Source organism: Lepidochelys kempii, chromosome 23 (genome assembly GCF_965140265.1).
Source record: "Lepidochelys kempii isolate rLepKem1 chromosome 23, rLepKem1.hap2, whole genome shotgun sequence".
NCBI lineage: Eukaryota > Metazoa > Chordata > Testudines > Cheloniidae > Lepidochelys > Lepidochelys kempii.
The window spans coordinates 13,377,317-13,401,563 of NC_133278.1; the positions used below are offsets into that span (position 1 = coordinate 13,377,317).

Below are 24,247 nucleotides of genomic sequence, written 5' to 3' on the forward strand. Positions count from 1 at the left end.
GAGGCCAGGGGTGGATGCCACTTGGGGTGGCTGAGCTGGGACTACCAGGTCTCAGGAGCCCTGGGCCGGAGCCCTAGCCCACAGGGCCTCACCGGGGCCAGGGGAAATAAGGGTGGTGACTCACACCGCACCTGCTGTTCTCCGTTGTCTTATACCTTTTTCTGGATCGCTCTGATTTGCTCGTCTCCTTGCTGCCATGACCTGGGTGCAGGAACGGGTATTCATCTGGCTGGCTCCTACCCCTAGCTCTGGGAAAGGAGTGGGGGCTACTGGTTAGAGTAGGGGGTATGGGAGTCAGGCTGGGGCCCCCTTTAGGGCAGGGAAGGGGCATCGGTCCTTGATGTTAGCCCCTCCCCCAGTCAACTGAGGCCTAGGCCCTCTTGGGGGTAGGTGCAGTGGCCCTGTCTTGTTCTGTGGGCCCTGGACCAGGCTGGAGCTGTCCCAGCCTAAGCACCATCATCCAGTCCTCTTGCAGGTGGGTGCTCTCCTGGGTACAGGGTCTGTCCCCACTGTGTGGAAACTCCACCACCCCCACATTCTGCTGCCCCAGCCCCCCTCCCAGGGGCTGGATCCCCCCACACACACACTGCTGCCCTAGGGCTGGGGGGTTCTTCAGGCCTAGGCTGCTCCAGGCTCCCCCTACCCTTGTTGGTTGGATTCCCTCAGGGGCCAGGGTTCTCCTATGCTCCTTCCCCTGCTGCCTCGGTGGGGTCACTTTGCACCCTGGCCCTGCTGGGGCCCAGCTGCCCTTTAAGGCCTGGGGCATATAACGCAATATTGCCCTGAGTACCCAGGGGGCGGGCCCTTCCTGTGGTCTTCAATCCTATTGGTCCTTAGGGGTTTGAGTGAGAACCTCAGTGGGCAATAGCTATCACCAATATGTTTTAAGTCCACCTCCTCGTTGCACGCTACAACTATTGGTCTTTCGTCCATCGTCTCAGCCAATCAGTGTCTGGCGAATCCATCAACCCGCCTCCCCCACTTCAGCTAATCGTTGCGATCGAGCTATCCACTGCCTCCGGGCTGGGAGCCAATCAGCTGCAAGAGTGGTTTCATGAGCGGCTCCCCCGACCACTGTGGGAGACCGAGCTGTGACGGGTGTCGCCCCTTCCTTCCTTCTCTCATGTGGGCGAGCCTCCTTTATACTCCGTCCTTCTCGGCCAATAAACGCTGAGGATTGCTGACGGATGTGTGCTGAGGCTAATAAGAAGGAAGTTGGGCGTTGATTGACATATAAAGGGATAGGCGGGTCCCCTGGCTTGCCCCGCCTATATCTAATGTAGCCAATAGGAGAACAAAGTGACTTAAGGGGCGTGCGGCAAACCCAATGGGGTGCAGGCGGGGGGGCGGGGCCCTGCCCCGGGGCGGAGAGGCGGACGGAGGCAGCCGGCCGCCATCTTGGATGCCGCGGAGCCCGAGAGGCGGCGGCGGCGGCGGCGAGTTGGGGGGGAGGGGGGTCGCGACCCGGCTGAGCGGCGCCAGCATCGCGACAGTCGGCCCGCGAGCGGGGGGGAGGGGACCGATCCCCGGGGCCCGACCGGCCCGCAGGAGCTTCCGGTGAGGGGGGGCCCGGGGGGAGGGGCCGGGGGAGGGGGTACGGGGACGCCCTAGGGGGAGGGCGCACGCGGGGGCCCTCTGCCGCGGGGGGCTGTAGCGGCTGCAGGAGGCCCCCAGGGGAAAGGGGGATCGGTGCGGGGGCTGCGGGGTGTCAAGCGGGAGGAGCCTTTATTCCCGGAGCCCCGTGAGCTGCCGAGCGGGCTCCCGGGGCGGGACATGGGGCGAGTGCTGCGGGGGGGGGGCAGCACAGGGGGGCATGAGGGGGGCAGGGGTTGTGCGGGGGGGGAGAGGCCCCCGTGTCCCCCTTCTCCCCTTATTCAGTTGTGTGGTGTTTCAGCGCAGGCGGGGAGCTAGCAGCGGGAGCAAGGACACCTGGGTGTCCCCCCCCCCCAACTTAGGGGGCAGGCAGGCAGCCTAGTGGCTAGAGCAGTAGATCCGGCAGCAGGACGCCTGGGTTCTCTTCCCACCACTCCACAAAAGGGCTGGTTACTGGATGCCCTCTGGGGGCACAGCCCCCTCCCTGGGCATGGATGGGGTCTGGGTGGGGGGGGGCAGCAGGGCTCTGGCCATGATCCCTGGTGGGTATGCTGCCCATGGGATGTCTCCCTAAACCCTTCTATTGTCCCTCTCTGCCAGCAGCTCTGCCTCCACGCACTCCCCAGAGAGCTGGGCCCTAGTGCCAGCTGGTACCAAGACAGCCGGGCCACGGCTGCGGGCGGGGGGGGGGGGGTTGGAAAACAGACAACTGCTCACAACTGCTACTAGCCAGGTAAAGAATCTATTTGCCTTAGGTGAAGCCCCCTATCCCATTCCTCCCCCCAGAGCTGGCCAGACCCCTGCCCTGCAGCCGGATCAGAGCTGCTGCCCCCTAGAAGGGTAAGGCCTCGTCCTGTTCCCTACCCTAAGCCAACCATTCCCCCCTGCTCTGGGGCCAGATCAGAGTCGTGCCCCCCAGAGCGGGAAAGTGTCCCGTTCCCCAACCTTTACAAAATTTATAAGGCCCAATCTTCCCGTCCACATCTGTGTCCGGGGATTTGATTTGGGGATCCCTGCTCCTCAGTCTTCTCAGGGGAGGTAATCAGCAGAAGCAGTAGCATCCCCAGGCCTTTGCATCTCTGTTGATCCACAGGAGACAGGACCAGCTCAGAAATGGATTTAGCCATCGCTTTTGTTTGTGGACAGTCTCTGGTTTTTTGGCTTTCAGACATTGCTGGGCAACAGTCTCTTCTAAAAGCTGCACACTTCCCTTTGGGGAAGCTTGTCCATTGATCTTCCGGTGGATTAAAACAAGTTGCTGATTTCCAGAATGTTTTGATCCAAATTTAAAGGGGCAGCCTCAATCTGATCAATTTCAGGGCTTGCCTGGCCACGGGGAAATTGACCAGGTCGCTCAATTGTATTGGAATTACTCTGCAGGTCCCTTTCACCCTGACATAGCCGAGTCTCAGAAGGATCCAAGTCATTTCCAGGTGCACCACTTTACTCCCACTCCCCCTAGTTTCTGGCTGTACAGTTATGGGATTAATCATGGGTTTTGCTCATGCCAGTCACAGAGCATGGCCCCCACTGTGCCAGGCCCTGTACGGACACAGGACAGTCGCTGCCTCACAGGGCAGGGAGCTTTACAAGCTGATTGTGGGGGGTGCTTGTGGGCAAGGCAGGGGATTGGGACGCCAGAGAGCCCCATTCAGCCACAGACTCCCTTTGCTCCCTCGCTCACTATGATTTTTTCAGGGGCACGGAGGTGTTTAGCAGGATATGGGGGGCTTGGGTTCTCCCTAGATCATTGTGTTTATTGCCAGTCTCACAAGAAAAGTAGTGACACGTACTCATCCGACAGAAAACCAAGCAGGTGCCCACGCTGTACCATTCAGACAGCTCCCCACAACCACCCCCCTTCCGGCATAGTCCACAAGCCCAATTCACTATCTTAAGCAATTGGTGGCAGGTTGGAATCTAAAATGATCAAATCAGTTCACACTACTTGGTGTGTAATGGCCAACATGTGTTTTAACTGGAGAAAATGTAGGCGATTGGTTAGAGCGTGGGGGCTGGGAGCCAGGACTCTTGGGTTCTCTCCCTAACTCTGGGAGGGGAGTGGTGTCTAGTGGTTAGAGCAGGAGGAAATTGGCATGAACTCACGGGTTCTACTCCAGCCTGCTGCGTGACCCAAGGTACATCACAGCCCCATTTTGTGCCTCAGTTTCCCCACCTGCAAAGCAGGCTTAGCGACACTCACCTCTCTCTGTAAGCCCTGTACAAAGGGGGCCACCACGTGCTGCAGGTCTCCTCCCCCAAGTGTGGCACTTACACCCCAGAGCCCAGTCTTCGGCCACTGAGTCTTTATAGCCCCAGTCCTTTCCCATCATCCCATGCTTCAGCACAGGCTGGGGGGGGGAGGGGCTCTCAACCTTCCTCCCAGTCATGTGCCTCTTTCACCTGTGTAGGAGCCTCCCACTTGCAGGCCCTAAACAGCCAGGCCACCTCTAGGTAAGCCAGAGCCCTTTGGCCTCTCGCAAAGCACTTGGGGGGCATGGCAGCTATTCAGTAGACACTGGGGTCATGTGGGCTAATAGGATTGTGGGGGGCACAGTGAGGGGCCCTGAGGTGAGACTGCTGGGATCCTGGGGGCAGCTTGGGGTCCCCCATCCCAGCCAGGGGTTGATCAGTCACAGAGGGTCAGGAGAGCCCTGCCTGTGTAGCTGAACAAAGAGAAGGTTCAGGGGTGACAGTTCCCTGCCTACAAGCCCCCGCATGGGGAGCAAACAGCTGCCTGGGGACTCCCTGGGCTGGTAGGCACTGGTCTTACCAGGGCCACTGGCTGGGAGGGGAAGCTTGGCCAGTTCAGATTGGAAATAAGGGGCAGGTTTTTAATGGGGGCGGGGGGGCGGGTAATTAACATCTGGAAGGGTTGGCTGGGTGTGGCTTCTCCATCAGTGGCAATTAGCCAATCCTGCTGGGCTGTGTACCCCCGGGGGGCAGACGAGATGATCGCTGTGGGGAGCTGGCTGAGAATCCTCCCTTAGGCCTCTTGGGGGGGCAGATTAAAGGGACATGGCCAGCTTCCTGAGGCCTCCAGTATATTGTTCGGAAGCAAGGGGGTTCCCCCCATGCCTAAGGGGGGAAAGTTCTTTGGCGTATGACCTGACCTCCCCATCCCTTACGGTTTGCTTCCTGGGGAACCAGGAAGTGAAACTGAGCAAACAGCCCTTAGCCGGTAAAGCCCAGACCCCTTGGAGAGGACAAAGGGGGTGGAAACAGTCTCCTGCGAATCACTTTTCCCTGGGGTGGTGCATTGCTGGGGTGAGGGGGCAGATCAGGGGCCTGGCTGGGCACAGTTCACTGGAGCTATTTTCTACCCTCCCCTCCCACCCCAGGCCCATAAGGGGTGAATCAGGGGTGGCTGGGGCACACTGCACTGGTGCTATTCCCTGCCCCCCAAAGCCCATAGGGAGCAGATCAGGGGCCTGGCCAGGGCATCCTTGGCTGTGGCTTTTCTCTGTCTCCCAGAGACCGGAGTATACACTTGAGCTGCCCTGATTCGCACCGGGGGCTGCACTACAGAATCCAGGGCGGCCCCTCCTGAGAATCAGCCCTTCGGTGTGAAGCAGCCCAGGGAAGCACCATCTCTGCCCCCTCCAAGGAAATAACAAACAGGATCCGGACTAGCCCGGTGGCTGAACCAGCTCCGGTCCAGGCGGCATCTGAACACATAGGCTGAGGTCTCCTCCCCACGCTCCCGTCGCCCACAGTCCTCCGGCCCGGGGTTGCCGGTCCCGAGTCGCTGAGAACCGAGCTGGCTCCGCTCAGACTCCAGGCGCGGTCGGCTTCGGGGTTAACGCCCAGCCACACCTGAATCCTGCCTGTCTCCCCAGCCCTGGCCCATGCTGGCAGCTTCTGCGCCACACCCCCGGGGAGCCAGCCTCAGGGCCACCGGCAGCAATGCTCTGGCAAGGGGCCACGCGGCCAGCGTCCCGTCAGCCGGGCCCCTTCTGGGCCAGCCGCCCGGCCCGCTAAACCTGCTGTTTCATGGTTTGACTTGAAGGCTGGGTGGGTGTGTGCTGCCCTGCCCCCTGCTGCTGGGGTGGGTATGTGGCTGTGTCCCAGCGCTGCCCCCTGCTGGGGGTATGTGAATGAACAGTCTTGGCACAACTGATCAAAGAATATGATGAGAGACTGGCTGACTGAGGTGGGGGGGAAAGAGGCCCGGGGCCTCTCCCCTGTAGGGGGTGCCGGCTCCCATCTGACCCCAAGACAGGGACTGGCTGGCTCAGGGGCTCTTCCCAGTGGGTTGGGAGGGTGCATTACCGTAACCTTCTTTTGCTGTCCCCTGCAGCGTTGGAGCTTTCTGAAGCATGAGGAGAGCCCCCCGCCAGTGACCGAAACATGGCTGACAAGAGGAAATTGCAAGGTAGGGCGGCTCCTCCTGCAGGCTGCCCCCCGCCTTTCCCGGGGTGCATGGCTGGGGGCATGTATGGGGGGGTGGGCAAAGAGAGGGGCCTCTTCCCCTTCCCCCGTGTGTGTTCCCTGCTTTGTGAGAGCTGGAGCGATGGAGTTTGTCACGGCTGCATTTAGAGTCAGGGGGCTGCGAGCCAGGACTGCTGGGTTCTCTCCCTGGCTCTGGGAGGGGAGTAGAGTCTAGTGGTTAGAGCGAGGTGGTTGGGGGAGGTCTGGGAGCTAGGACTCCTGAGTTCTATTTGAGGTTCATTGTGTGACCTCAGGCCCGTCCCTTCTCCCTCCCCTGTACCTCACACTGGGCTCAGTGGGGGTGGGGGGGCGGCAGGTGGCAGTAATTAGCCCTGTCGGAGGTTGGGGCTGACCCTCGCCCCTCTGCTCCTCCAGGTGAGATCGATCGGTGTCTGAAGAAGGTCTCCGAGGGGGTGGAACAGTTTGAGGATATTTGGCAGAAGGTAAGAGCTCCCCCTTCGGCCTCAAACACCCCCACCCCGCCCCTGGCTTGCTGCTCTACTCTCTCATCCTCCCCCACGTTGCTCTCTCCCTGTCCCTAAACTTTTCTGCTTTTCTCTCCTGTATCAATTCTCTTCTCTCCCCCGGCCTCACTGCCCCCCACACCACCCCAAGAGCTATTTGTGTCCCTGCCCCCATACCCTACATCACGCCAGAGCAGGCAGCCCCCTCCCCCCACCCCACATCTCACTGTGGATAGGGCAGCCCAGCCTTCTGGGCCTCACCCCACATTGGATCCCCCCAGACCCTCCTCTCTGGCTGTTGTAGCCCCCCAACTGATTCCACACCGGATCAGGGCGCCACCCCCAGCCTGCCAAAGGCACTCTGTCCCATCCCCCTACACACTGTCTCACCCATTGTCTCTCGCCTGCAGCTCCACAATGCAGCAAACGCCAACCAGAAGGAGAAGTATGAAGCTGACCTGAAGAAGGAGATCAAGAAGCTCCAGGTAGGGCCCAGCACTTCGGCCATCTGTCCGGCTGGAGCCCTCGGGATACGTGGTCTCAGCCGTGGCTGTCGGGAAAACACCCGCCGCTGGAGTTCTGACTCCCAGCCACCTGTGCTCTCAACCACGGGACACCACTCCCCTCCCAGGGCTGGGGAGAGAACCCAGCCTGGCTCCTAGCCCCTTCTTTAACCACTAGACCCCACTCCCTTCTCAGAGCTGGGGATAGAACCCAGGACTCCTGGCTCCCTTCCCCCCTGCTTTAACCTCTAGGCCCACTCCCCTTCCAGAACCAGGAATAGAACCCTGGCCTCGTGACCCCCAGTCTCTCCTTGTCTCGCCTTTCTACCTCCCCTTATTGTCCAGCGAGATCTTTGTGCTCCCTGTTAAACCAGAGCTTGCGATTCTCACCCCACTCTGCAGAGGGCGTCCTCCCAGCTGGTGGGGGCTCATTGGGGGCAGGGGGGACTTTTTAGTGGCTGGGTGTCCTCGTTACCTCTCCCACGTCCAGACCAAGGCAGTGTTGGCTGTTGCCTCTACGGGTCTAAGTGAGGCGGGTGGGTGGGTGCTATGGGCCCGTCTCTCTGCTGACCCTTCCCCTCTCTTCACCCCATCTCTGCAGAGGCTGAGGGACCAGATCAAGACGTGGGTAGCTTCAAATGAGATCAAGGACAAGAGGCAGCTGATAGACAACCGGAAACTCATTGAGACGGTAGGAGGCCAAAGGGGGTAATGGCCAGGCTTCAGGGCGGCAGCCTCTCAGGGTCAGGAAGGAAGTTTTGCCCCGATCCAGAGCTGTAACTGGCGGGTTTTTCCTCCGTGGGCAGAGATGCTTCGATCTGGTGAAGGTCTCCAGGCGCTGGGGGAAAGCAAATGGCGGGAAGGGCCGGCCAGTTGATCTGCTGGGACTGGTGGGTGAGAGCAGGGGAAGGGGTTTTTGTGCTCTGCTTCTCGACCGTCATGGGGGTCGTGCTGACTGGCTGTGTCTGGGGTTGGTGGATCACGGGCCTGGTAGGGCCGGCCCTAGCAACACTGCACTGAGAAGGCTCCTGTGCGCTCAACCACTCTGCACTCGCAGGAGGAAGCAGTGGGGGAGTTGGAGGAGTGCCGGGACTCCTGGGTCCTCTCCCCAGCTCTGAGAGGGGAGTGGAGTTTGGGGGGGGGCTGGGAGCCAGGACTCCTTTGTTCTTTCCCTGGCTCTGGGGCGGGGAGTGAGGTCTAGTGGTTAGAGCAGGGTGCTGGGAGCCAGGACTCCTGCACGCCAGATGTCCCAGCACCAGGGCTCAGCTCCCCCTGCCAGTGGCGTAGTGTCACTCCCATCCTGGCACAGCCATTGCGCAATCCTCTTGGCAGCCTCTGTGGGGCCAGCGTCCCCGACCCACACCCCCGACAGCAGGTCTCCATGCACTGCGAGGGGATCGCTGTATCGGTCACCTCCAGTGATGCCCAGGCCCAGTCTCTGGGATCCTGGAGCCCCCCCATGAGCAGCTGTGCCCAGCTCTGGGCCCTTCTCTCCCAGCACAGCCCCCATGGGGATCCGTTCGGGGCAGTCCCAGCCATGGAGAGAACGGCACACAGAGGGTTTAAAGCTCGGGGGCTGAGTGAGAGCAGCTGGGATCATGCCTCCCCTATGGGCACTGGGGGTGCTTTCCACTCCAGGGAAGGGGGGGATCCACCCACACACTCATCTGAGCCCCACCCTCCTCTCCAATAAGCCACTCCTCCCTCTGCTGTGATTGGCTGATGGGGCAGTGTGACATCACAGAGGGCAGCCAGCTGGCAGGGCAGGGACAGGTGGAGTCAGATCTGGAAGGGGTAGGGCCGGACTGGGGCCATTTGGGCATGAGGCTGGGTCCTGAATGACAGCAGGCGGCACGGGAGAGCGGTGGGGGCAGGGAGCTAGGATTCCGGGGTTCTGTGTCTGGCGAGGGGAGGGGGGTCTAGTAGTTAGAGCAGAGAGGGGCTGGGAGCCAGGTGCAGCTGAGAGGCTGCCAGGCATGGCCAACCAGGGCTATATTTGCCATGCCCCTGGACAGGATTGGGGTGGGGGGAGCCCCTATGTCTCTTGGGGTCTCTTGATCCCCTGTGTGGGGGTGGGGGACACCCCCCCTTGTTTCCCCAGACACTGAGCCCGCCCCCACCTCCCTCTCTCCTGTTCCAGCAAATGGAGCGGTTCAAGGTGGTGGAGCGGGAGACCAAGACCAAAGCCTACTCCAAGGAGGGGCTGGGCCTGGCGCAGAAAGTCGACCCTGCCCAGAAGGAGAAGGAAGAGGTCGGCCAGTGGTTAACGGTGAGGCTGGGGGCAGGGGTCTCCTGATCAGCTAAGCAGGGGTCAGTCTGATGGGGGCATGGGGCAAGGCCAAAGCTGTGAGAAAAAACAGGGCTCTCTCTCCTGCTGTCTCCAGGGCAGCCTTAGGGGGCGCTATGCTGCGGGAGGTTCGTGGGGGTGCTCTCCCTTCACAGTCACTGCTGGTCCCAAAGCCCCAGTGTGGCGCTTCGTCCTGAACAGCCTCGGCACCCCACCCCAGAGAGCTCGTGTCTCAGTGCCCATGAGGGCTCCCTGGATAACTAGCCCCTGTACCACACCCCAGAAGAGGTCGCATCCCAGCACCAGGCGCGGGGCCCCTGTATGGATTACCACCTTTCTGCAGGGCAGTTGGAGGCTTTATATTGGCCTGCGATCTTCAGTGAGGAAGCACCAGGGAAGGCCCCAGGTAGTGGTGGGGAGCGGCTGCCGAGTGTCTCGGGGGGGTTGCGGGCTGGCAGCAGCTGGCGTGTGGGAGCCCCTGGGGACTGCACTGGGGATGACAGTGTGCGGCTCTCCCCCCTTCCCCCCCCAGAACACCATCGACACGCTGAACATGCAGGTGGATCAGTTTGAGAGCGAGGTGGAGTCACTCTCTGTGCAGACACGCAAGAAGAAGGGGGACAAGGATGTGAGTCACTGCCTGCCTGGGACACAGGGAGGATGTGTGGGGTGGCACCGTGGCGGGGGGCAAGAGTGCGGGGAGCTAGGACTCCTGGGTTCTATCCCCGGCACTGCGAGGGGAGTGGAGGCTAGTGGTTAGAGGGGGGAGGGGGCAGGGAGCCAGGACTCCCGGGTTCTCTCCTGGCTCTGGGCAGGGAGTGGGGGCTAGTGAAGGGGTGCTGTGCGCTGTGGCTGGAGAGGCGGGGTGTGGGCAGAGGGGGCCGTTTCTCGGCGTGTGTCCATCTGCCCATGCCCCTTCCCCGCAGAAGCAGGACCGGATCGAGGGGCTGAAGCGGCACATCGAAAAGCACCGATACCACATCCGCATGCTGGAGACCATCCTGCGCATGCTGGACAATGACTCCATCCAGGTGGACTCGATCCGCAAGATCAAGGACGACGTGGAGTATTACGTGGACTCCTCGCAGGACCCCGACTTCGAGGAGAACGAGTTTCTCTACGATGACCTCGACTTAGAAGACATTCGTAAGTGTCCCGGCTCCCGCGGGGCAGAGACAGGGGTCGAGTTCCCCGCCCCCGGTCACCGTCTGTGTTCCGCTGATCAGGTCTCTCGCGGGAGGGCAGGTTTTTCCAACCGCTTCAGCATCCGCCTGGCTGGTCGCTGGGCCCTCTCCAGCTGATCGGCGTCCTGCTTGGGTTAGGGACCCCAGAACCAGAGCGGGGATTGGAGCAGCCAAACCCAGAGGTAACCCAGACCGGGAAGGGACCCCCTCGCTTAGCCGAACCGCCCGCCCTGCCGTGAGGAGGGTTGGCTGAGGGCTTCCCAGTGGAATCCAGGCTCCCCTCGCCTTGCTGCAGATGCCTCCCGAGGTCTCGCTGGCTTTTTTCACAACCGTGTCCCAGCTGCAGCAACCGGGGGAACCGTCCCTGTCTTACAGCTGAAATAGTCGGGGGAGGAGGGCCCGTGCAATTTGTATGGTTAAATCTCATCCCATTTCTATGACTCGGGTCCTGCAGGTCATCCCGTCCTGCCTGTGGAAAGCACCACTCCTCTGGAGTCACGCTGCCCCCAAAGACTGTGTGTCTTCAGCCGATTTCGCTCGCGCCTTCCTGCTCTCCGTGTCTCATTCCCCTCCCGCCCCCGCAATCCCTTGTGCGATCGCTGGGGAGGGCACGCCTTGGCTGTCAAGGGGGCACAAGGAGGGGGCCACTGCTCAGAAATCCTGGCGCAGATTCCCCCAGGAGCCAGGGCTACTATAGGGCTTTGCCTTTAGATCGATCAAAGGAGAGATTCTCTCTGCAGAAGCCAGGAGCCCCCGCGGTTCCAATTGCCCCAAGTGTGGTTTTGTGAGGCCCCCGAATCCAGCAACAGCGTGTTTCATTTCCTTGCATCTTTCTGGAAAGGCCTGGAAATGTTCCTCTTCGGCTTTTCCTGGATTACGTCTGGAGGAGCTGGGGAGGTGGAGCCGTGGCGCTTTGCAGCCTGTTAATCACCTGGCTAGAGGCGTTGGGGTTTTATCCCAGAACAGTTTTCTCCAAAGTGTGTTCAGGCCATTGGTGTTTACAGAGAGTTTAGAAGAAATTGCTCCCGTCCGTTCCTGAATTGGAACGCTACCCTCCATCCAAAGCGTCCCCCCGGGCAAGCAGGGCGACAAGACCACAGCTGGGAGATCTCAGCTCCCTGGGTACGTGGCCTGGGAGAACTCTGGTTGGAACAGATCTCCGGTTTTCTCCCCGGGAAAGCAGGGCAGACCGGATGCAGGCGCAGGGCGGGATGCCGGCATCTTTGACTCCCAGCCCGGCTGCCTAACTGCGTCTTGTTCTGCTCCCCGCCCCCTTCCAGCGCAGGCTCTGGTAGCCACCTCCCCGCCCAGCCACAGCCACCTGGAGGACGAGATCTTCAACCAGTCCAGCAGCACTCCCACGTCCACCACTTCCAGCTCGCCCATCCCGCCCAGCCCTGCCAACGGCACGGCGGTAAGGAGCCCCGCCCCCACCTGGCACAGCCCTGCCGCTCGAGTCCTGCCCCAGCGGGATCCGTCGCCCAGCCCTGTGCAAAGTGGGACAGTCGGAGGCCTGCGCAGGCAGGCTCCCAGACAGCCAGGGTAACCCAGCGGTAGGGGTGCTGGGTCAGTGTCCCTTAAGGAAGGCAGCATTACCTAGTGAGGGGGGCGGGGAGCCAGGACATCTGGGTTCTCTCCTGGCTCTGGGAGGGGAGCGGAGTCTAGTGGTTAGAGTGGGGGGGCTGGGAGTCAGGACCCCCTGGTTCTATCGTGGCTGTTAGAGAGGAGTGGAATCTAGTAGTTAGAGCGGGGGGGGGCTGGGAACCAGGACACCTGGGCTCTCCTGGCTTAGGGAAATGGGAGGAGGGAACTAGGGGTGAGAACAAAGGGGCACTGCCTCATGGCAGCGATGTCCAGTGCATGTGCCCCCGATAACAGTGACCATGGCCCAGCCACACCAGGCCTTCAGTGCCATGGGTAGGACAGAGTCAACCGGCAGAGTGACCCCAATAACGAGGGAGACATCAGTGTGTCGTGTGCTGGCTGCCCCGCGGCAGGGCTGGTCCCCCCATCTCCACAGGGAGTGGCAGGGCGAGCACTGACTTTCCCCCCCCACCCCCAGGAGAATTCGGAAGATGACAAGAAGAGGGGGCGGTCGACAGACAGCGAGGTCAGTCAGGTGAGTGACTTGGCGGGCGCCTGCCCTTATGCTGGGGGGTGGGGTGGGGTGGGGTGTTGGCTACTGATCGGAGCTTGGGGATTTCACCAGGACTCCTGGGTTCTATCCCCGGCTCTGGGAAGGGAGTGGGGGCGAGTGGGTTAGAGCAGGGAGCTGGAAGCCAGGACTCCTGGGTTCTCTCCGGCTCTCGGAGGGGAGGGGAGCGCGGCTGGGACCCAGGACTCCTGGGTTCTCTCCCCTGCTCTGGGGGGTGAGTGGTTAGAGCTGGGGGGGGGTCGCTGGGAGCCAAGACTCCTGGGTTCCCTCGGCTGGGGGGCGGGTCTAATACAGGGTTTGGTGAGGACTTCGTGGGGAAGCCTGGGAACATGGCCGCCCCAGCCACTTGAGCTGCGAGTGGGTGGGGCTGCCTTAGCCCCGCCCCCTCCTGCTCCTTGTTGGGGGGCTGGGATCACATGGGCTCTTAGCCCCGCCCTCTCCCAGCCTCCTTCCAGTGAGGCGCAGGGCGGGGCCGCCGTGGCCTGGGCTGGCCCTGGGAGGCTGCTGGGATGGCTGCCGTGGGGCCAGGCTACCCACCTGCAGTGAGCTGGGGAGCTCGAGTGGGGTGTGGTCAGAGTGGGGCGGGGCTCAGCTTCTGGGGTCAGAGTGGGAGGTCACGGGGCTCTATGAGTGGGGCTGTGGGGACTCATGGTGGGGGCTATGGGGCTCAGGTGGGGAGGGGCAGAATGGGGGAGATATGGGGACTCAGCAGGGGGGCTGTGGGGCTCAGGTGAGTAGGGGTCAGAGTTGGGGGGCTGTGGGGCTCAGGTGGGGAGGGGTCAGAGTGGGGGGCTGTGGGGCTCAGTTGTGGGCTATGGGGCTCAGTTGTGGAGGGGTCAGAGTGGGGGCTGTGGGGCTCAGGTGGAGCCTATGGGGGTCTCAGTGGGGGGGCTGTGGGGCTCAGGTGAGGAGGGCTCAGAGTGGGGGGCTGTGGGGACTCAGGTGGGGTCAGAATGGGGGAGATATGGGGACTCAGTGAGGGGGCTGTGGGGCTCAGGTGGGGAGGGCTCAGAGTGGGGGGGCTGTGGGGACTATGGGGTCTCAGAGTGGGGGCTATGGGGGTCTCAGTGGGGGGGCTGTGGGGCTCAGGTGGGGAGGAGTCAGTGGGGGGCAGTGGGGAGGGGTCTCAGTGGGGGGGCTGTGGGGACTCAGGTGGGGTCAGAATGGGGGAGATACGGGGACTTGGGGGGCTGTGAGGCTAAGGTGGGCTGGGCTAATAATGTGGCGGCTATTGGAGTCAGAATGCGGGGCTATGGTGACACAGATGGGGCGGGCTCAGAGTGGGGGGCCCATGGAGCTTGGGGGGAGGGGTCAGAGTGAGGGGGCTGTGGGGAGCAATGTGCCTCTGAGCGGGGACTCAGGTGCAGGGAGAGATCAGCAGTGGGGGGTCCAAGTGAGTTCCCCGCCACAGCCCCACACAGGTGGGGGAGCAGAGAAAGGGCCTCGGGGGCAGAGCACTCTCAAACGCTCACAGACAGCAAACCGGACAGAGAGACACACACACCCCCAAGCCTGGCTCGGTTGCACAGAGAGGGCAGTGCCCGTGGCTCTCAGCTGCTGGTGTGGGGCCCATCAGCGCTGAGACGTTGTGCAGGCTCCCGGCGCGTCCCTCGCACGGCAGGCTCGGTGCCGCTGGGGACCAGCCAGTGCCATCTTGCAGCAGCGAGTTCCATGCTTCCTGATGCTTTGGCCCAGTGTGTTTGGGCAGCAGCGGGGCCAGGTCCCTCACCATAGCACGTAACGCTTGTAGAGCTGGGGCAGAGGCTCACTGCCTCGCCCAGGGTTGCCCTGGCCCACTGTGGCAGAGTGGGGTGTGGAGCCCGGCTCTGCCACGGCCCTGGGTAGGGTCCTGCCTGCTCAGCAAGTCTGCCTGCCTTATCCAGGGGTGGGAGCACATGGATACCGGGAGCCAGGACTCCTAGATTCCCCCCGCAGAGCTGTGGAGGGAGTGGGATCTAGTGATTAAAGCGGGGTGTGGTCCAGGAGCCAAGACTCTTGGGTTCCATTGATGGCTCTGGGGCAGGGAGTGAGGGCTAGTGGTTAGAGCGGGGGGAGCTGGGAGCCAGGACTCCTGGGTTCTCTCCCAGCTCTGGGAGGGGAATGGGGTCTAGTGGTTAGAGCAGGGGGGCTGGGAGCCAGGACTCTTGGATTCCATTGACGGCTCTGGGGCGGGGGGGGAGCAGGACTAATCCTTGTCTGTCCACAGTCTCCCGCGAAGAACGGTTCGAAAAGCGTCCACAACAACCACCCCCCGCCCTCACCGGCCGTCACACCCAGCTACCAGCTGGGCAGCAGCTCCAGCACCTCTTCCTCGCTGGGCAACGGCCCGGGCTCCAGCAGCAACGGAGCCGTGTCCAACAGCAGCGGGAGCGGTGGGGCCAAGGCCGTCCCAGTCGCCGGCCACACGCCCAGCACCCCCACCCCCTACGCCCAGGCCGTCGCGCCCCCGCCCCCCGGTGCCAACGCCTCGCAGCCCCGGCCTCCCAGCGCCCAGCAGAACGCCAGCAAGCAGAACGGGGCCACCAGTGAGTGCCGGGAGGAGGCACGGTTCAAGGGTCAGCACAGAGAACGAGTCCCTGGTCTGTTGCCAGGCTCTGGAGGGTGGGAGTGGGATCTAGTGGTTAGAGCGGCGGCTGGGAGCCAGGACTCCTGGCTTCTGTCCCCAGCTGAGGCAGGGGAGTGGGGTCTCGTGGTTGAGGTGGAGAGGCTGGGAAGCAGGATTCCTGGGTTCTGAACCTGGTTGGGAAGGGGGGTGTCTCATTGGCCTGATTGCCTAGGACTTTTCAAACTCGGCCATGGGGTGCTCTAAACAATGGGGTGCTCTCCTACCCTGCCCCCCACACCCTGAGCTGCATCTCCGCCCTCAGGTTACAGCTCCGTGGTGGCTGACAGCACATCGGACTCCGTTCTCGGCAGCAGCGGGCCAGCGCTCCCCAGCCAGCCAGTGGCCCACAACCCACCCAGCAGCGCTGCGTGAGTACCCGCCTGGCGGCTGCGCCCCCCACAGCCCCACCAGCCACTCACTGACGCTCTCTCCTCTCCCCCAGGAAAGAGCCCAGCGGAGCCCCTGCGCCCCCCAGTGCCAGCTCTGGCCTGCTAGTCCCCATGACGGTGAATACCCCAAGCTCCCCGACCCCGTCCTTCTCCGAAGCCAAGCCGAGCCAGCCACTGCTCAACGGGCCACCCCAGTTCAGCTCCACGCCAGAAATCAAGGTGAGCCTGCCCCGTCCGTGTGGGGGATGGGGGGGGGCACCTCGGGGGATGGGAGGGCACAGCCACAGGACTCCCTTCCACCCACCCTGTCTGTCACTTCCAGGCGCCCGAGCCCCTGAGCAGCTTGAAATCCATGGCAGAGCGAGCAGCCATTGGATCCAGTATAGAGGACCCAGTGCCATCTCTCCACCTGGCTGAAAGGGGTGAGGATTCCTGGGTTCTCTCCCCAGCCCTGGGGGGGGAGTGGGGTCTAGTGGTTAGAGCGGGGGGGACTGGGAGCCAGGACTCCTGGGTTCAATCTTCAGCAGGCTCTCAGGCTTTTGGGCCTCGCTGGAGCACAGGAAGGGATTCCACCCATGCACATGGTGTCCCAGCACAGCTGACTGCAGTGTGAAGCACGCAGAGTTCCAGATGAGGGGGTCTCTGTAGGACCAGCCCCTGCGTCCCACCCGAGAGGTGGCTGCATCTCAGCACCGGGCGAGGGATTGTTGCATAAACTGGTTTTAAAGCTTTGTGCTCCCAACACTCTCTGAGGAATCTAACAGGCTGTCTGTTGTCTGTCCCCCCAGCAGACATTTTAATTAGTAGTACGACCTCGCAGCCGGCCTCCAGCCAGCCGCCTATCCAGCTGTCGGAGGTGAACATCCCTCTCTCCCTGGGGGTCTGCCCCCTGGGACCGGTGCCCCTCACCAAGGAGCAGCTCTACCAGCAGGCCATGGAGGAGGCAGCCTGGCATCACATGCCTCACCCCTCGGACTCTGAGAGGATCCGGTAAGGCACAGTCCCTAGGATGTTGGGGGCTTGGAGAGAACAGGACTCCTGGATTCAGTCCTTGCCTTTGAGCAGGGAGTAGGGTCTAGTGGTTAGATCCGGGGGGATGTGGGTGGGAGTTGGGACAGCTGGGTTATCTCCCCAGCTCTGGCAGGGGAGTGGGGGCTAGTGGTTAGAGCGGGGAGGGCTGGGAGCCAGGACAGCTGGATTGTATCTCCAGCCTCGGGGGACAGTGGGGAGGGGATTGGGAGCCAGGACTGCTCTGTTCTGTTCCCAGTAGACACTGTGCTGCTCCCCCACCCATCAGGCTGTCTAATCCCCTCCCCCCACCCCCGCAGGCAGTACCTGCCCCGGAACCCCTGCCCGACCCCCCCTTACCACCACCAGATGCCTCCACTGCACTCGGACACCGTGGAGTTCTACCAGCGGCTCTCGACGGAGACGCTCTTCTTCATCTTCTACTATCTGGAGGTACAGAAGGGCCCCCTCTGCAGGCTAGAGCGCTCTATAGTCCCGCCCTGTCTGGCCGCCGCTGCCGCCTTTCCCTCGGGCAGGAGGGGCGAGGTGGGTGACTGCTGCCAACGTGCCCCCCCCCCCCCACCACTGCTGGCTTTGCGCATCGGCCACCTGACACTCCCCTCCCTGCAGGTGTGGATGGTATGCTCCATCCCTCCCCCTCCCCCATTGGTACCTCACACCCCTCCTTGGCCACCTGCAGTTGGTATGTGCAAGGGGAACTCCCCTCCCTGCAGGTGTGAATGGTACATTTCCCTTCCCTGCCATTGGCAGGTGCCAAGATCCCCCCCCCCCCTCTCTCTCTCTCTCTCACTCACTCCACCTGCCTCTGGTATGTGGGAGGGGATCCTCCCCACAGGTGCTGATGGTACAGTCCCCCTTGACCATCCCTGTGGTTGGTACATGAGACATACAACAGGGGACAAGGGGTGTGTATGTCAATAGTTCCCCCCCCCATGCCCAGAGCATTTGGTACATGCTGAATGGTGCTATCGCTCTATTTGCAATGTAGCTAGTCTTTATGTAGCTAGTCTGCCTCCCCCAAAAGAAGAGCTAATGGTACATTCCCCTTCTCCCCTGCTGCCTTTGGTACTTACCAAGCCATTGCCCACCCCCACGCTGGTGGTATGGGCTCAGCCATGCCCCCAGGTCCTGTGGTCTGGTCCCAGTTGCCTCCTGTGTCAGTGGTACAGGCCAAGTCACTCCCCATTTCTCCCCGGTCCAATGGTACGTGCCCAGCTACCCCCGAGCCAGTGGCACATGCCATCTGCTCCCCCCCCCCAACCCAGGCCCCATGGTGGCGGGGTGTCCCAGCTGCCCCCCAGCCCCGTGGGAGGCTCCCAGCTGCCCCAAGTGCTGCCCCCCACTGGCCAGCGGTGTGACGCACCTGGTTCTCTCTCCAGGGTACCAAGGCGCAGTACCTGGCGGCCAAAGCCCTGAAGAAGCAGTCGTGGCGATTCCACACCAAGTACATGATGTGGTTCCAGCGGCACGAGGAGCCCAAGACCATCACGGATGAGTTTGAGCAGGTGAGTGCCTCCCCCTCCCTCCGGGACCCCCTCCGGGCTGCTGCCTCACAGGGCAATGCAGCCACCTCTGGGGTGGGGCCACTACCATGGGGGAAGGGATTCAGTCCGAGACCCTGCTATCGCAAGTCACTCCGCTCCCCACAGCAGACTCCTCCATATCAAAGCCAGCCCTCTCAGCCCTAGCACCCAGGGGGAGACCCTACAATAACAAACCTGCATGTACCGCACTCCAGAACAGCCCTGCGTGTGCAGGCCCGAAATCAGGCAGTGGTACATGCAGCACCGTAGGCTCTGCCCATCCGCTGATGCCTCCCCCCCATGTTCCCCCCTCAGGGCACGTACATCTACTTCGACTATGAGAAATGGGGCCAGCGGAAGAAGGAAGGGTTCACTTTCGAGTACCGGTATCTAGAAGACCGTGACCTGCAGTGACGCCTGCTCACCCCCCAGGGGGCGCCAGCCTTCCAGAGTCACGCGGGCGAGACATTGGGGTGTGGGGGAGGGAAGGAGAGGCCAAGCTCACCTCCCCCACCTCCATTCCACCTCCCCCACCCAACCCCCCCCAGGCGGGGGCCCCCTCCGGCCATCTGAACCCTTTAAATGCATGCAGTTTTAAAAGACATGGGTGGGGGGGCTGTGGCTGTGAAGGGAGGGGACTCAGCCATTCCCCAGCCCCCCTTCCTGGGTGAGTGTTGGCGGGGGGGGGGGCGGGCAGAGGGACATGCGCAGGCCAAAAAAAAAGTGAACAAAGATGATCTTGGAGGAGTGTTGCAGGAGGGGAATGAAATCATTTGGCTTTTTTTAAAAAAAAAAAAAATTAAAGCAGCAAAAAATCCAGCAGAATTATTGTTACCCCCCCACACACACACAAATTCCTCCGGGGGGGCCCAAACCCCACCTCCCCCTCAGTTCTCCCCCTCCCATTTTTCGTCTCCTCCCCACTCCCATGAGATCCAGCCCCAGAGCAGATCGGCTGGGTTTTCCTTGGGGGAGGGACGGACAGGAATTCAAAAGGGGAGGCTGTTTTTCTGATTGCTTTCCCCCCTTCTCCCGAGGTGCTATGCAGCCGCTGAGGGCCGGGTGTTTAAAATATTTTTCGTAACCCTATTTTCATTTTGGAAAATATTTATGAATAAATAGTTTTATATGATGTCTTCTCACGCAAGAAATGGGGGGGAGGTCACCGGCAACTGGCAGCTTTCTGCGCCGTGGACAGCATCGGAGAGGTAAGGGCGGGGGGCAGGAATGAGATACAGTCCTTGCTGTGGGGTTAGCTTAGAGACGCAGAGCCAGGACTCCTGGGTTCTGTCCCTAGCTTGGGGAGGGAAGGGGAGTTGGGTGGTTAGAGCGAAGGGGGCTGAGAGCCAGGACTCCTGGGTTCTCTCCCTGGCTCGGGGAGGGGAGTGGGGTGGTTAGTGCAACGGGGGCTAGGAGCCAGCAGTCTGCCCCTCCCCTAGTCCTGTGCCATTTTTTCCTTGTGGATCTAGTGCCCCCCCACACACACACTCACTCACTCACTCATCCCAGACCTTATTTTGGTGTCACTTTATGCTGAAAATATCTTGGTGAGTGGAGTGGGGAGGGGGAGATTTCACATGACTATGTGCCAGAGTCCCAGCCAGCTCTTTCGCCGCCCCCGCCCAGACAGTGAGTGGCTGGGATGGGGGATCCCCAGCCCACTGCAGGAGGTGACTGCATGGTATATTCAGGGGGAGGAGATGCAGCCCCCTCTGCAGGAGCTGATGGGTGGTATGTTCCATGGGGGACCTTGCCTGGCTCTGGGGTCAAGCTCCGCCCCTCCCTGCCCTCAGGCCCAGAGCAGGATCTTCCCTGCTGCCTGCTCTGCTTTAGGTTTAAAAGCCCCCCACCCCTCTCCCTGGAGCCCCCCCTCCCACCTGGCATTGGTAACCCCAATGCCTGCTGGGAAAGTCCTTCTGTGGGGTGGGCATGGCCTAGCAATGGGGCTGATGCAACCATCCCCCCTGCTGCAGGCTGGTTGGTGAGGGAGAGACAGACACCCCCACCCCATAAGGAACCCCAGAAGAGACTGGACTGTCCATGCCTCAGTTTCCCACGTCAGATAAGGGCCCTGTGGAAGGCACAGGTAGCTGGCCTTGTGCATTTGCCCTGCACAAGGAGACCAGCCACAATCCTCTGCTGGGAGCTGGGCCCTACCAGCCAGGTGTGAGTCGCGAATGATTCCAGTGGGGCCTGGGTGGGGGTTCAGCAGAGGGGCAGGCACACCCCGCAGCAGGTGCTTTTCATCGCCATGGCTAAAGGGCTGGGCCTCCCCAGCAGCCGAGGTACAGTGAGCACTGTGGGGGGGAGCTGTTGAGGTATAGAAGAAATCAGAGGCAGAAGTGGAAATTATAACTCTGGAGTCCTGATATCTTCCCCCCAAAGAGCCAGCTGGCAAACTCAGGAGTCCCCTCCACTCAACTCCACTCTGACAAGGGGCTGGGCCTCCCTGCCCCCACTGAACCCACTGGCTCCTGCTCCCCAAGCCAGGGATAAAACCCAGCTGTCCTGACTCCCAGCACGCAGCTGGAACCCAGAAGTCTGGGACTGGGTTTCCCCTTCTGGGCTTGCTCCTATCCAAGCTTTCCCCGCTCCTGTGCGTGAGTGAGCGAAGACAGATGCCTTTTATTAGCAGATAAGCCCCTGCCTTGTGGGGCATTCAGATAACCCCTGGTACCCGCTGCTGCTAATAACGCCAGGCACTAAGAGGTGAGTGTCCAGCCTGGGGCCCCAGTGGGGCAGCCAGCACCCTCCTATGAGAGCAAGGAGGGTTGTGGCTCCCCGAGTATGACCCCCATGCCAACCTTCATGGCCAGGAGGGTGGCAGAGAGGACAGCACTCGGTGTCATCCCGCCCCCCCTCCCCCAAGTCTGCAGAGTGATACCACGCGCTGGCTGCCTTGCTGTGATGCCAATGTCCCTGTTCCACGTGCCGTGTGACCCCTGGTACAGGAGTGTCTGTGCCCAGGGCCTGCTGTTTTCAGGGGGCACTGGGAGGGCTCAGTGCTGCTCCCTCTCGTCCCAGCTGCGGGGCCTGCGTGCCAGCTGCGGGTTGAACTGGGAGTTGTAGCGGCGTTTCCTGTCATCCGGCTCCTCCTCCTCCTCCCCACGCTGGGGCTCCCGCAGCCGCCCGGCCAACAGGGCTTCGGTCCTGGCTCGCTCGGCCTGCTCCCGCTGCAGCCGCTCCCGCCGCAGCTGCTCCAGGGAGAGGGGGGCAGAGCTGCAAGGACAAGCAGAAGGGAACCATTGAGTTCCTACAACCCTGCGCCAGGTGGTCTCTAGATGTGTGTTCCAGGAGGACTACAACTCCCAGGATGCAATCGTCCCTCCTAGGGGGAGGTGATGCATGCTGGGACAAGTAAGCCAGGCTACTGCCCAGGAACAAGTACATGCTGAGACTCATAGTTTCAGTAACACACCCACACCCGTGCAGCTGAGAACAAAGGAAGTAAATTGCAAGCTGGTAATTGTAGTCCTTGTGGACTGGGACATTGCATGCTGGGGACTTGTGATCCCTGTGCATAGGAAACAGGCTGGAGCAGTGGATGCTGGGACTTGTAGTCCCTGACTCCCATCCAGCGCTGCTCTCTAGCCCTGCCCCACATTCAGCTCACCCCACTGCTTTCTTCTCGCCTGCTGGCTTCTCCTTCTCCTTCTTGCGCTTCTTCCCCTCCCCTTTCTTCTTGCGCAGGTGCCTCTCCATCTCCCGCAGGGGGTCCAGTCTGCCCTTCAGCTGCTCCTGCGTGGTCACCGTGGCTGCCTCGCGGCTGCGGTTGGGGGCTTCCTGGTACCACGGCCGGCTGGTCTGGGCCTCGGCCGCACTCTGCCCCAGATAGGTCAGCAGCCCGATAGCCTTCTCCTGCCGCTCCTGGTTGGGGCAAAGCAGGGAGGGGAGCGTGCTGAACTGAATCACCTTGAAGAAGTGGGGGAGAGGGCGGGACTGATCGTAGAAGAGGGCACGGGGGGAGGTTTTTGCCTTATGGGTACAGGAGCCGCGGGGCAGCTCATGGGAGTGGGGAGAGAGCTTGAGAGGGGACCCAGCCTGCAGGGCAGCTGAGCTATAAAAGGTGTCAGAGCACCTGCATGTGTTGAGGGGGAACCCCCAATTCTGTACATAGCCTCCTCCAACAGGGGTGTGTGAATCCCCACCCTTGTCCCTTCTACGCCGAGATGCCAGGATCTGAGGCTTGGCTGTACCCCATCTCCTGTAACAGGGGGGGCGGTAGATACCCCACCCCCCTGCACCAGCCCCCTCCCATCAGTGCACCAACGTAGGGGCAACCTAACCCCAGCAAGCAACCCAGGGGGTTGGACTAGATGACCTTCTGGGGTCCCTTCCAACCCTGATATTCTATGATTCTATGATTCAAGCTGGGGGGGGGGGCTTACCATGCCCAAGGAATGCAGGTGCCCCCCCCCCCTCTCCAAATTCAAACTCACACCCCCCACACACACACCTTTTCCCTGCGTTTCTCCTCCTCATACTCCTTGTTCCCAGTCTTGGAGCCCTTGCCCTCCTCCAGGTCCCGGAAGAGGTCAACATGGCGCGGCTCCTCGCCACTCGGGGCCAGCGCCGAGCCGCCATCGGGTCCTGGCAGGGCAGACACCCGAGCCTTCTTCCTCAGGAACTCGGTCCGCGCCTGCAGGGGGAGACGGGGGCTGGTTGTGGGGCCGGCTCTGACGCAGGTGGCAGGAGCCAGGGCAGCCCGTGGGCTCTGTGCTGGGGGGCGATGGGGTGGGGCGAGGGCAGCATGGCATCAGGCTGAGGCCTAAGAAACTCATTTCATCTGGGGCGAGGGCATGGTGATGGTAACAGTGCAGCATGTGCCATACCAGCCACCCCACGGGGGCAGGTGGGGTTAGAAAACTACCCGCTTTGGAAATGGTTCAGCCCAGCTCATTTCTCTGCTTCCCTCCCTACTTTGGAAATGTTCAGCCCTGCACCCTTTTCCCCAACTTTGGAAATGGTTCAGCCCAGCTCCCTTCTCTGATTCCACCCCTTTGGAAATGGTTCAGCCCGGCTCCCTTCTCTCCCCCTTTGGAAATGGTTCAGCCCAACTCTCCTTTCCTCCCTTTGGAAATGGTTCACCCCAGTTCCCTTCTGCTCTACTTCCCCCCTGTTGTGGGTCACCTAACTACCATTTCTTTTTCTTCCCCTCCCCCATTTGAAAATAGTAAATCCCAGCGCTCTCCGCCTCCTCCCCCCCATTTAGAAATGGTTCAGCCCAGCTCCCTTTTGCTTTCCCCCGATTTGGAAATGGTTCAACCCACATTTCACCCCCAATTTGACAATGGTTCATTCCGTGCCCCCGTCACATGGTGTAGGACGCGCTCCCATTGTTACGCATGCGCACTCGCTACACCCGCGTTGCCGTCTGCGCATGCCCGGTAACTCGCCTCCTGTTCGGCCAGCAGGGCCCGAGCCTCCCGCTGTCGCTGCTCGTCCTGCGCCTGCGCCTCGTCCCGCCGCACGCGGGCTACATTGTCCTTGTTCCGCACGTGCCACGACTTCTTGGGCAGGATGTTCATGGTCCCGCCTCAGGTCCGTACTGCACGGCGCCGCTTCCGCTTCCGGGTCAGCGCCCTGCCGGTGCGCTGATTGGCACGCCCCGGTATCTCCCTGATTGGCGCGTTCCAGACCCACCTCCCGCTCTGAATTCTCATTGGCGGACCCTAGTCCGGCCCTCGCTTTCTGATTGGATTAGTCTGGCCAAACCCTCCGCAGTTCGCTCTTTTCTGATTGGAGAACACTGTGGCCGCCCTCGTGCCCTGATTGGCCTATTGGCGACTCCCCACTCCCCCCAGCTTTAACCAATTGGTTCCTATCCAACCTCCCCCCTCCCTCTTCTCTCATTGGTGCACTGTAGTCAGCCCCCCCCCTCCCGGCCCACAAAGCACTGATTGGTCCAAGCTGGCCTCACACCCCCCACTGCGCCTGTAGCCGATTGGTTGGGACGAGGCCCCACCCCTTCTTCACACTTCCCCTCCCCCACCCCAGGGCTGGCGCCACCCAGAGGGGAGCGGCCCACTGTCCCATCCCCCATCCCCACCCCACTGCTGCCGGGACCCCCCCACCCCGAGACTC

At 61.7% G+C, this 24,247-nt stretch overlaps 2 protein-coding genes across 9 annotated transcripts; one reads left to right on the forward strand and one right to left on the reverse strand.

The window, feature by feature from the left end:
- Nucleotides 1-1,415: 1,415 nt before the first annotated feature.
- On the forward strand, nt 1,416-19,295 carry CNOT3 (CCR4-NOT transcription complex subunit 3). 8 transcript variants are annotated; one of them, XM_073321999.1, is made up of 18 exons: nt 1,417-1,557; nt 5,894-5,968; nt 6,400-6,467; nt 6,899-6,973; nt 7,593-7,682; nt 9,132-9,260; nt 9,811-9,906; nt 10,205-10,424; nt 11,743-11,876; nt 12,525-12,581; nt 14,824-15,172; nt 15,485-15,590; nt 15,665-15,830; nt 15,934-16,033; nt 16,400-16,601; nt 16,940-17,165; nt 18,020-18,145; nt 18,479-19,295. In XM_073321999.1, exons 2-18 carry the CDS (start codon nt 5,944-5,946, stop codon nt 18,575-18,577), a joined length of 2,268 nt encoding a protein of 755 aa, XP_073178100.1. In that variant the 5' UTR covers nt 1,417-1,557; nt 5,894-5,943; the 3' UTR covers nt 18,578-19,295. The 8 variants fall into 8 exon arrangements, with proteins under 8 accessions (XP_073178107.1, XP_073178100.1, XP_073178101.1 ...); XM_073322000.1 differs by having other exon boundaries at nt 16,940-17,072; XM_073322001.1 differs by having other exon boundaries at nt 16,403-16,601; nt 16,940-17,072.
- LENG1 (leukocyte receptor cluster member 1) lies at nt 17,908-23,722 on the reverse strand. Its single transcript, XM_073322145.1, has 4 exons — nt 23,560-23,722; nt 22,620-22,802; nt 21,777-22,030; nt 17,908-21,382 (listed from the first exon to the last, which is right to left on the reverse strand). Exons 1-4 carry the CDS (start codon nt 23,689-23,691, stop codon nt 21,163-21,165), a joined length of 789 nt encoding a protein of 262 aa, XP_073178246.1. The 5' UTR covers nt 23,692-23,722; the 3' UTR covers nt 17,908-21,162.
- Nucleotides 23,723-24,247: the final 525 nt, after the last annotated feature.

Excerpts from the sequence above, each read along its gene's own strand:
- CNOT3 (XM_073321999.1), top strand. The coding sequence starts at position 5,944 with ATGGCTGACAAGAGGAAATTGCAAG. Across the intron at positions 15,173-15,484 it reads GGAGGAGGCACGGTTCAAGG|GTTACAGCTCCGTGGTGGCT; the intron begins GTCAGCACAGAG and ends CTCCGCCCTCAG. Across the intron at positions 15,591-15,664 it reads AACCCACCCAGCAGCGCTGC|GAAAGAGCCCAGCGGAGCCC; the intron begins GTGAGTACCCGC and ends CCTCTCCCCCAG.
- LENG1 (XM_073322145.1), bottom strand. The coding sequence starts at position 23,691 with ATGAACATCCTGCCCAAGAAGTCGTGGCACGTGCGGAACAAGGACAAT. Across the intron at positions 22,031-22,619 it reads AGGAGAAACGCAGGGAAAAG|GAGCGGCAGGAGAAGGCTAT; the intron begins GTGTGTGTGTGG and ends TGCCCCAACCAG. Across the intron at positions 21,383-21,776 it reads GGCGAGAAGAAAGCAGTGGG|CTCTGCCCCCCTCTCCCTGG; the intron begins GTGAGCTGAATG and ends TTGTCCTTGCAG.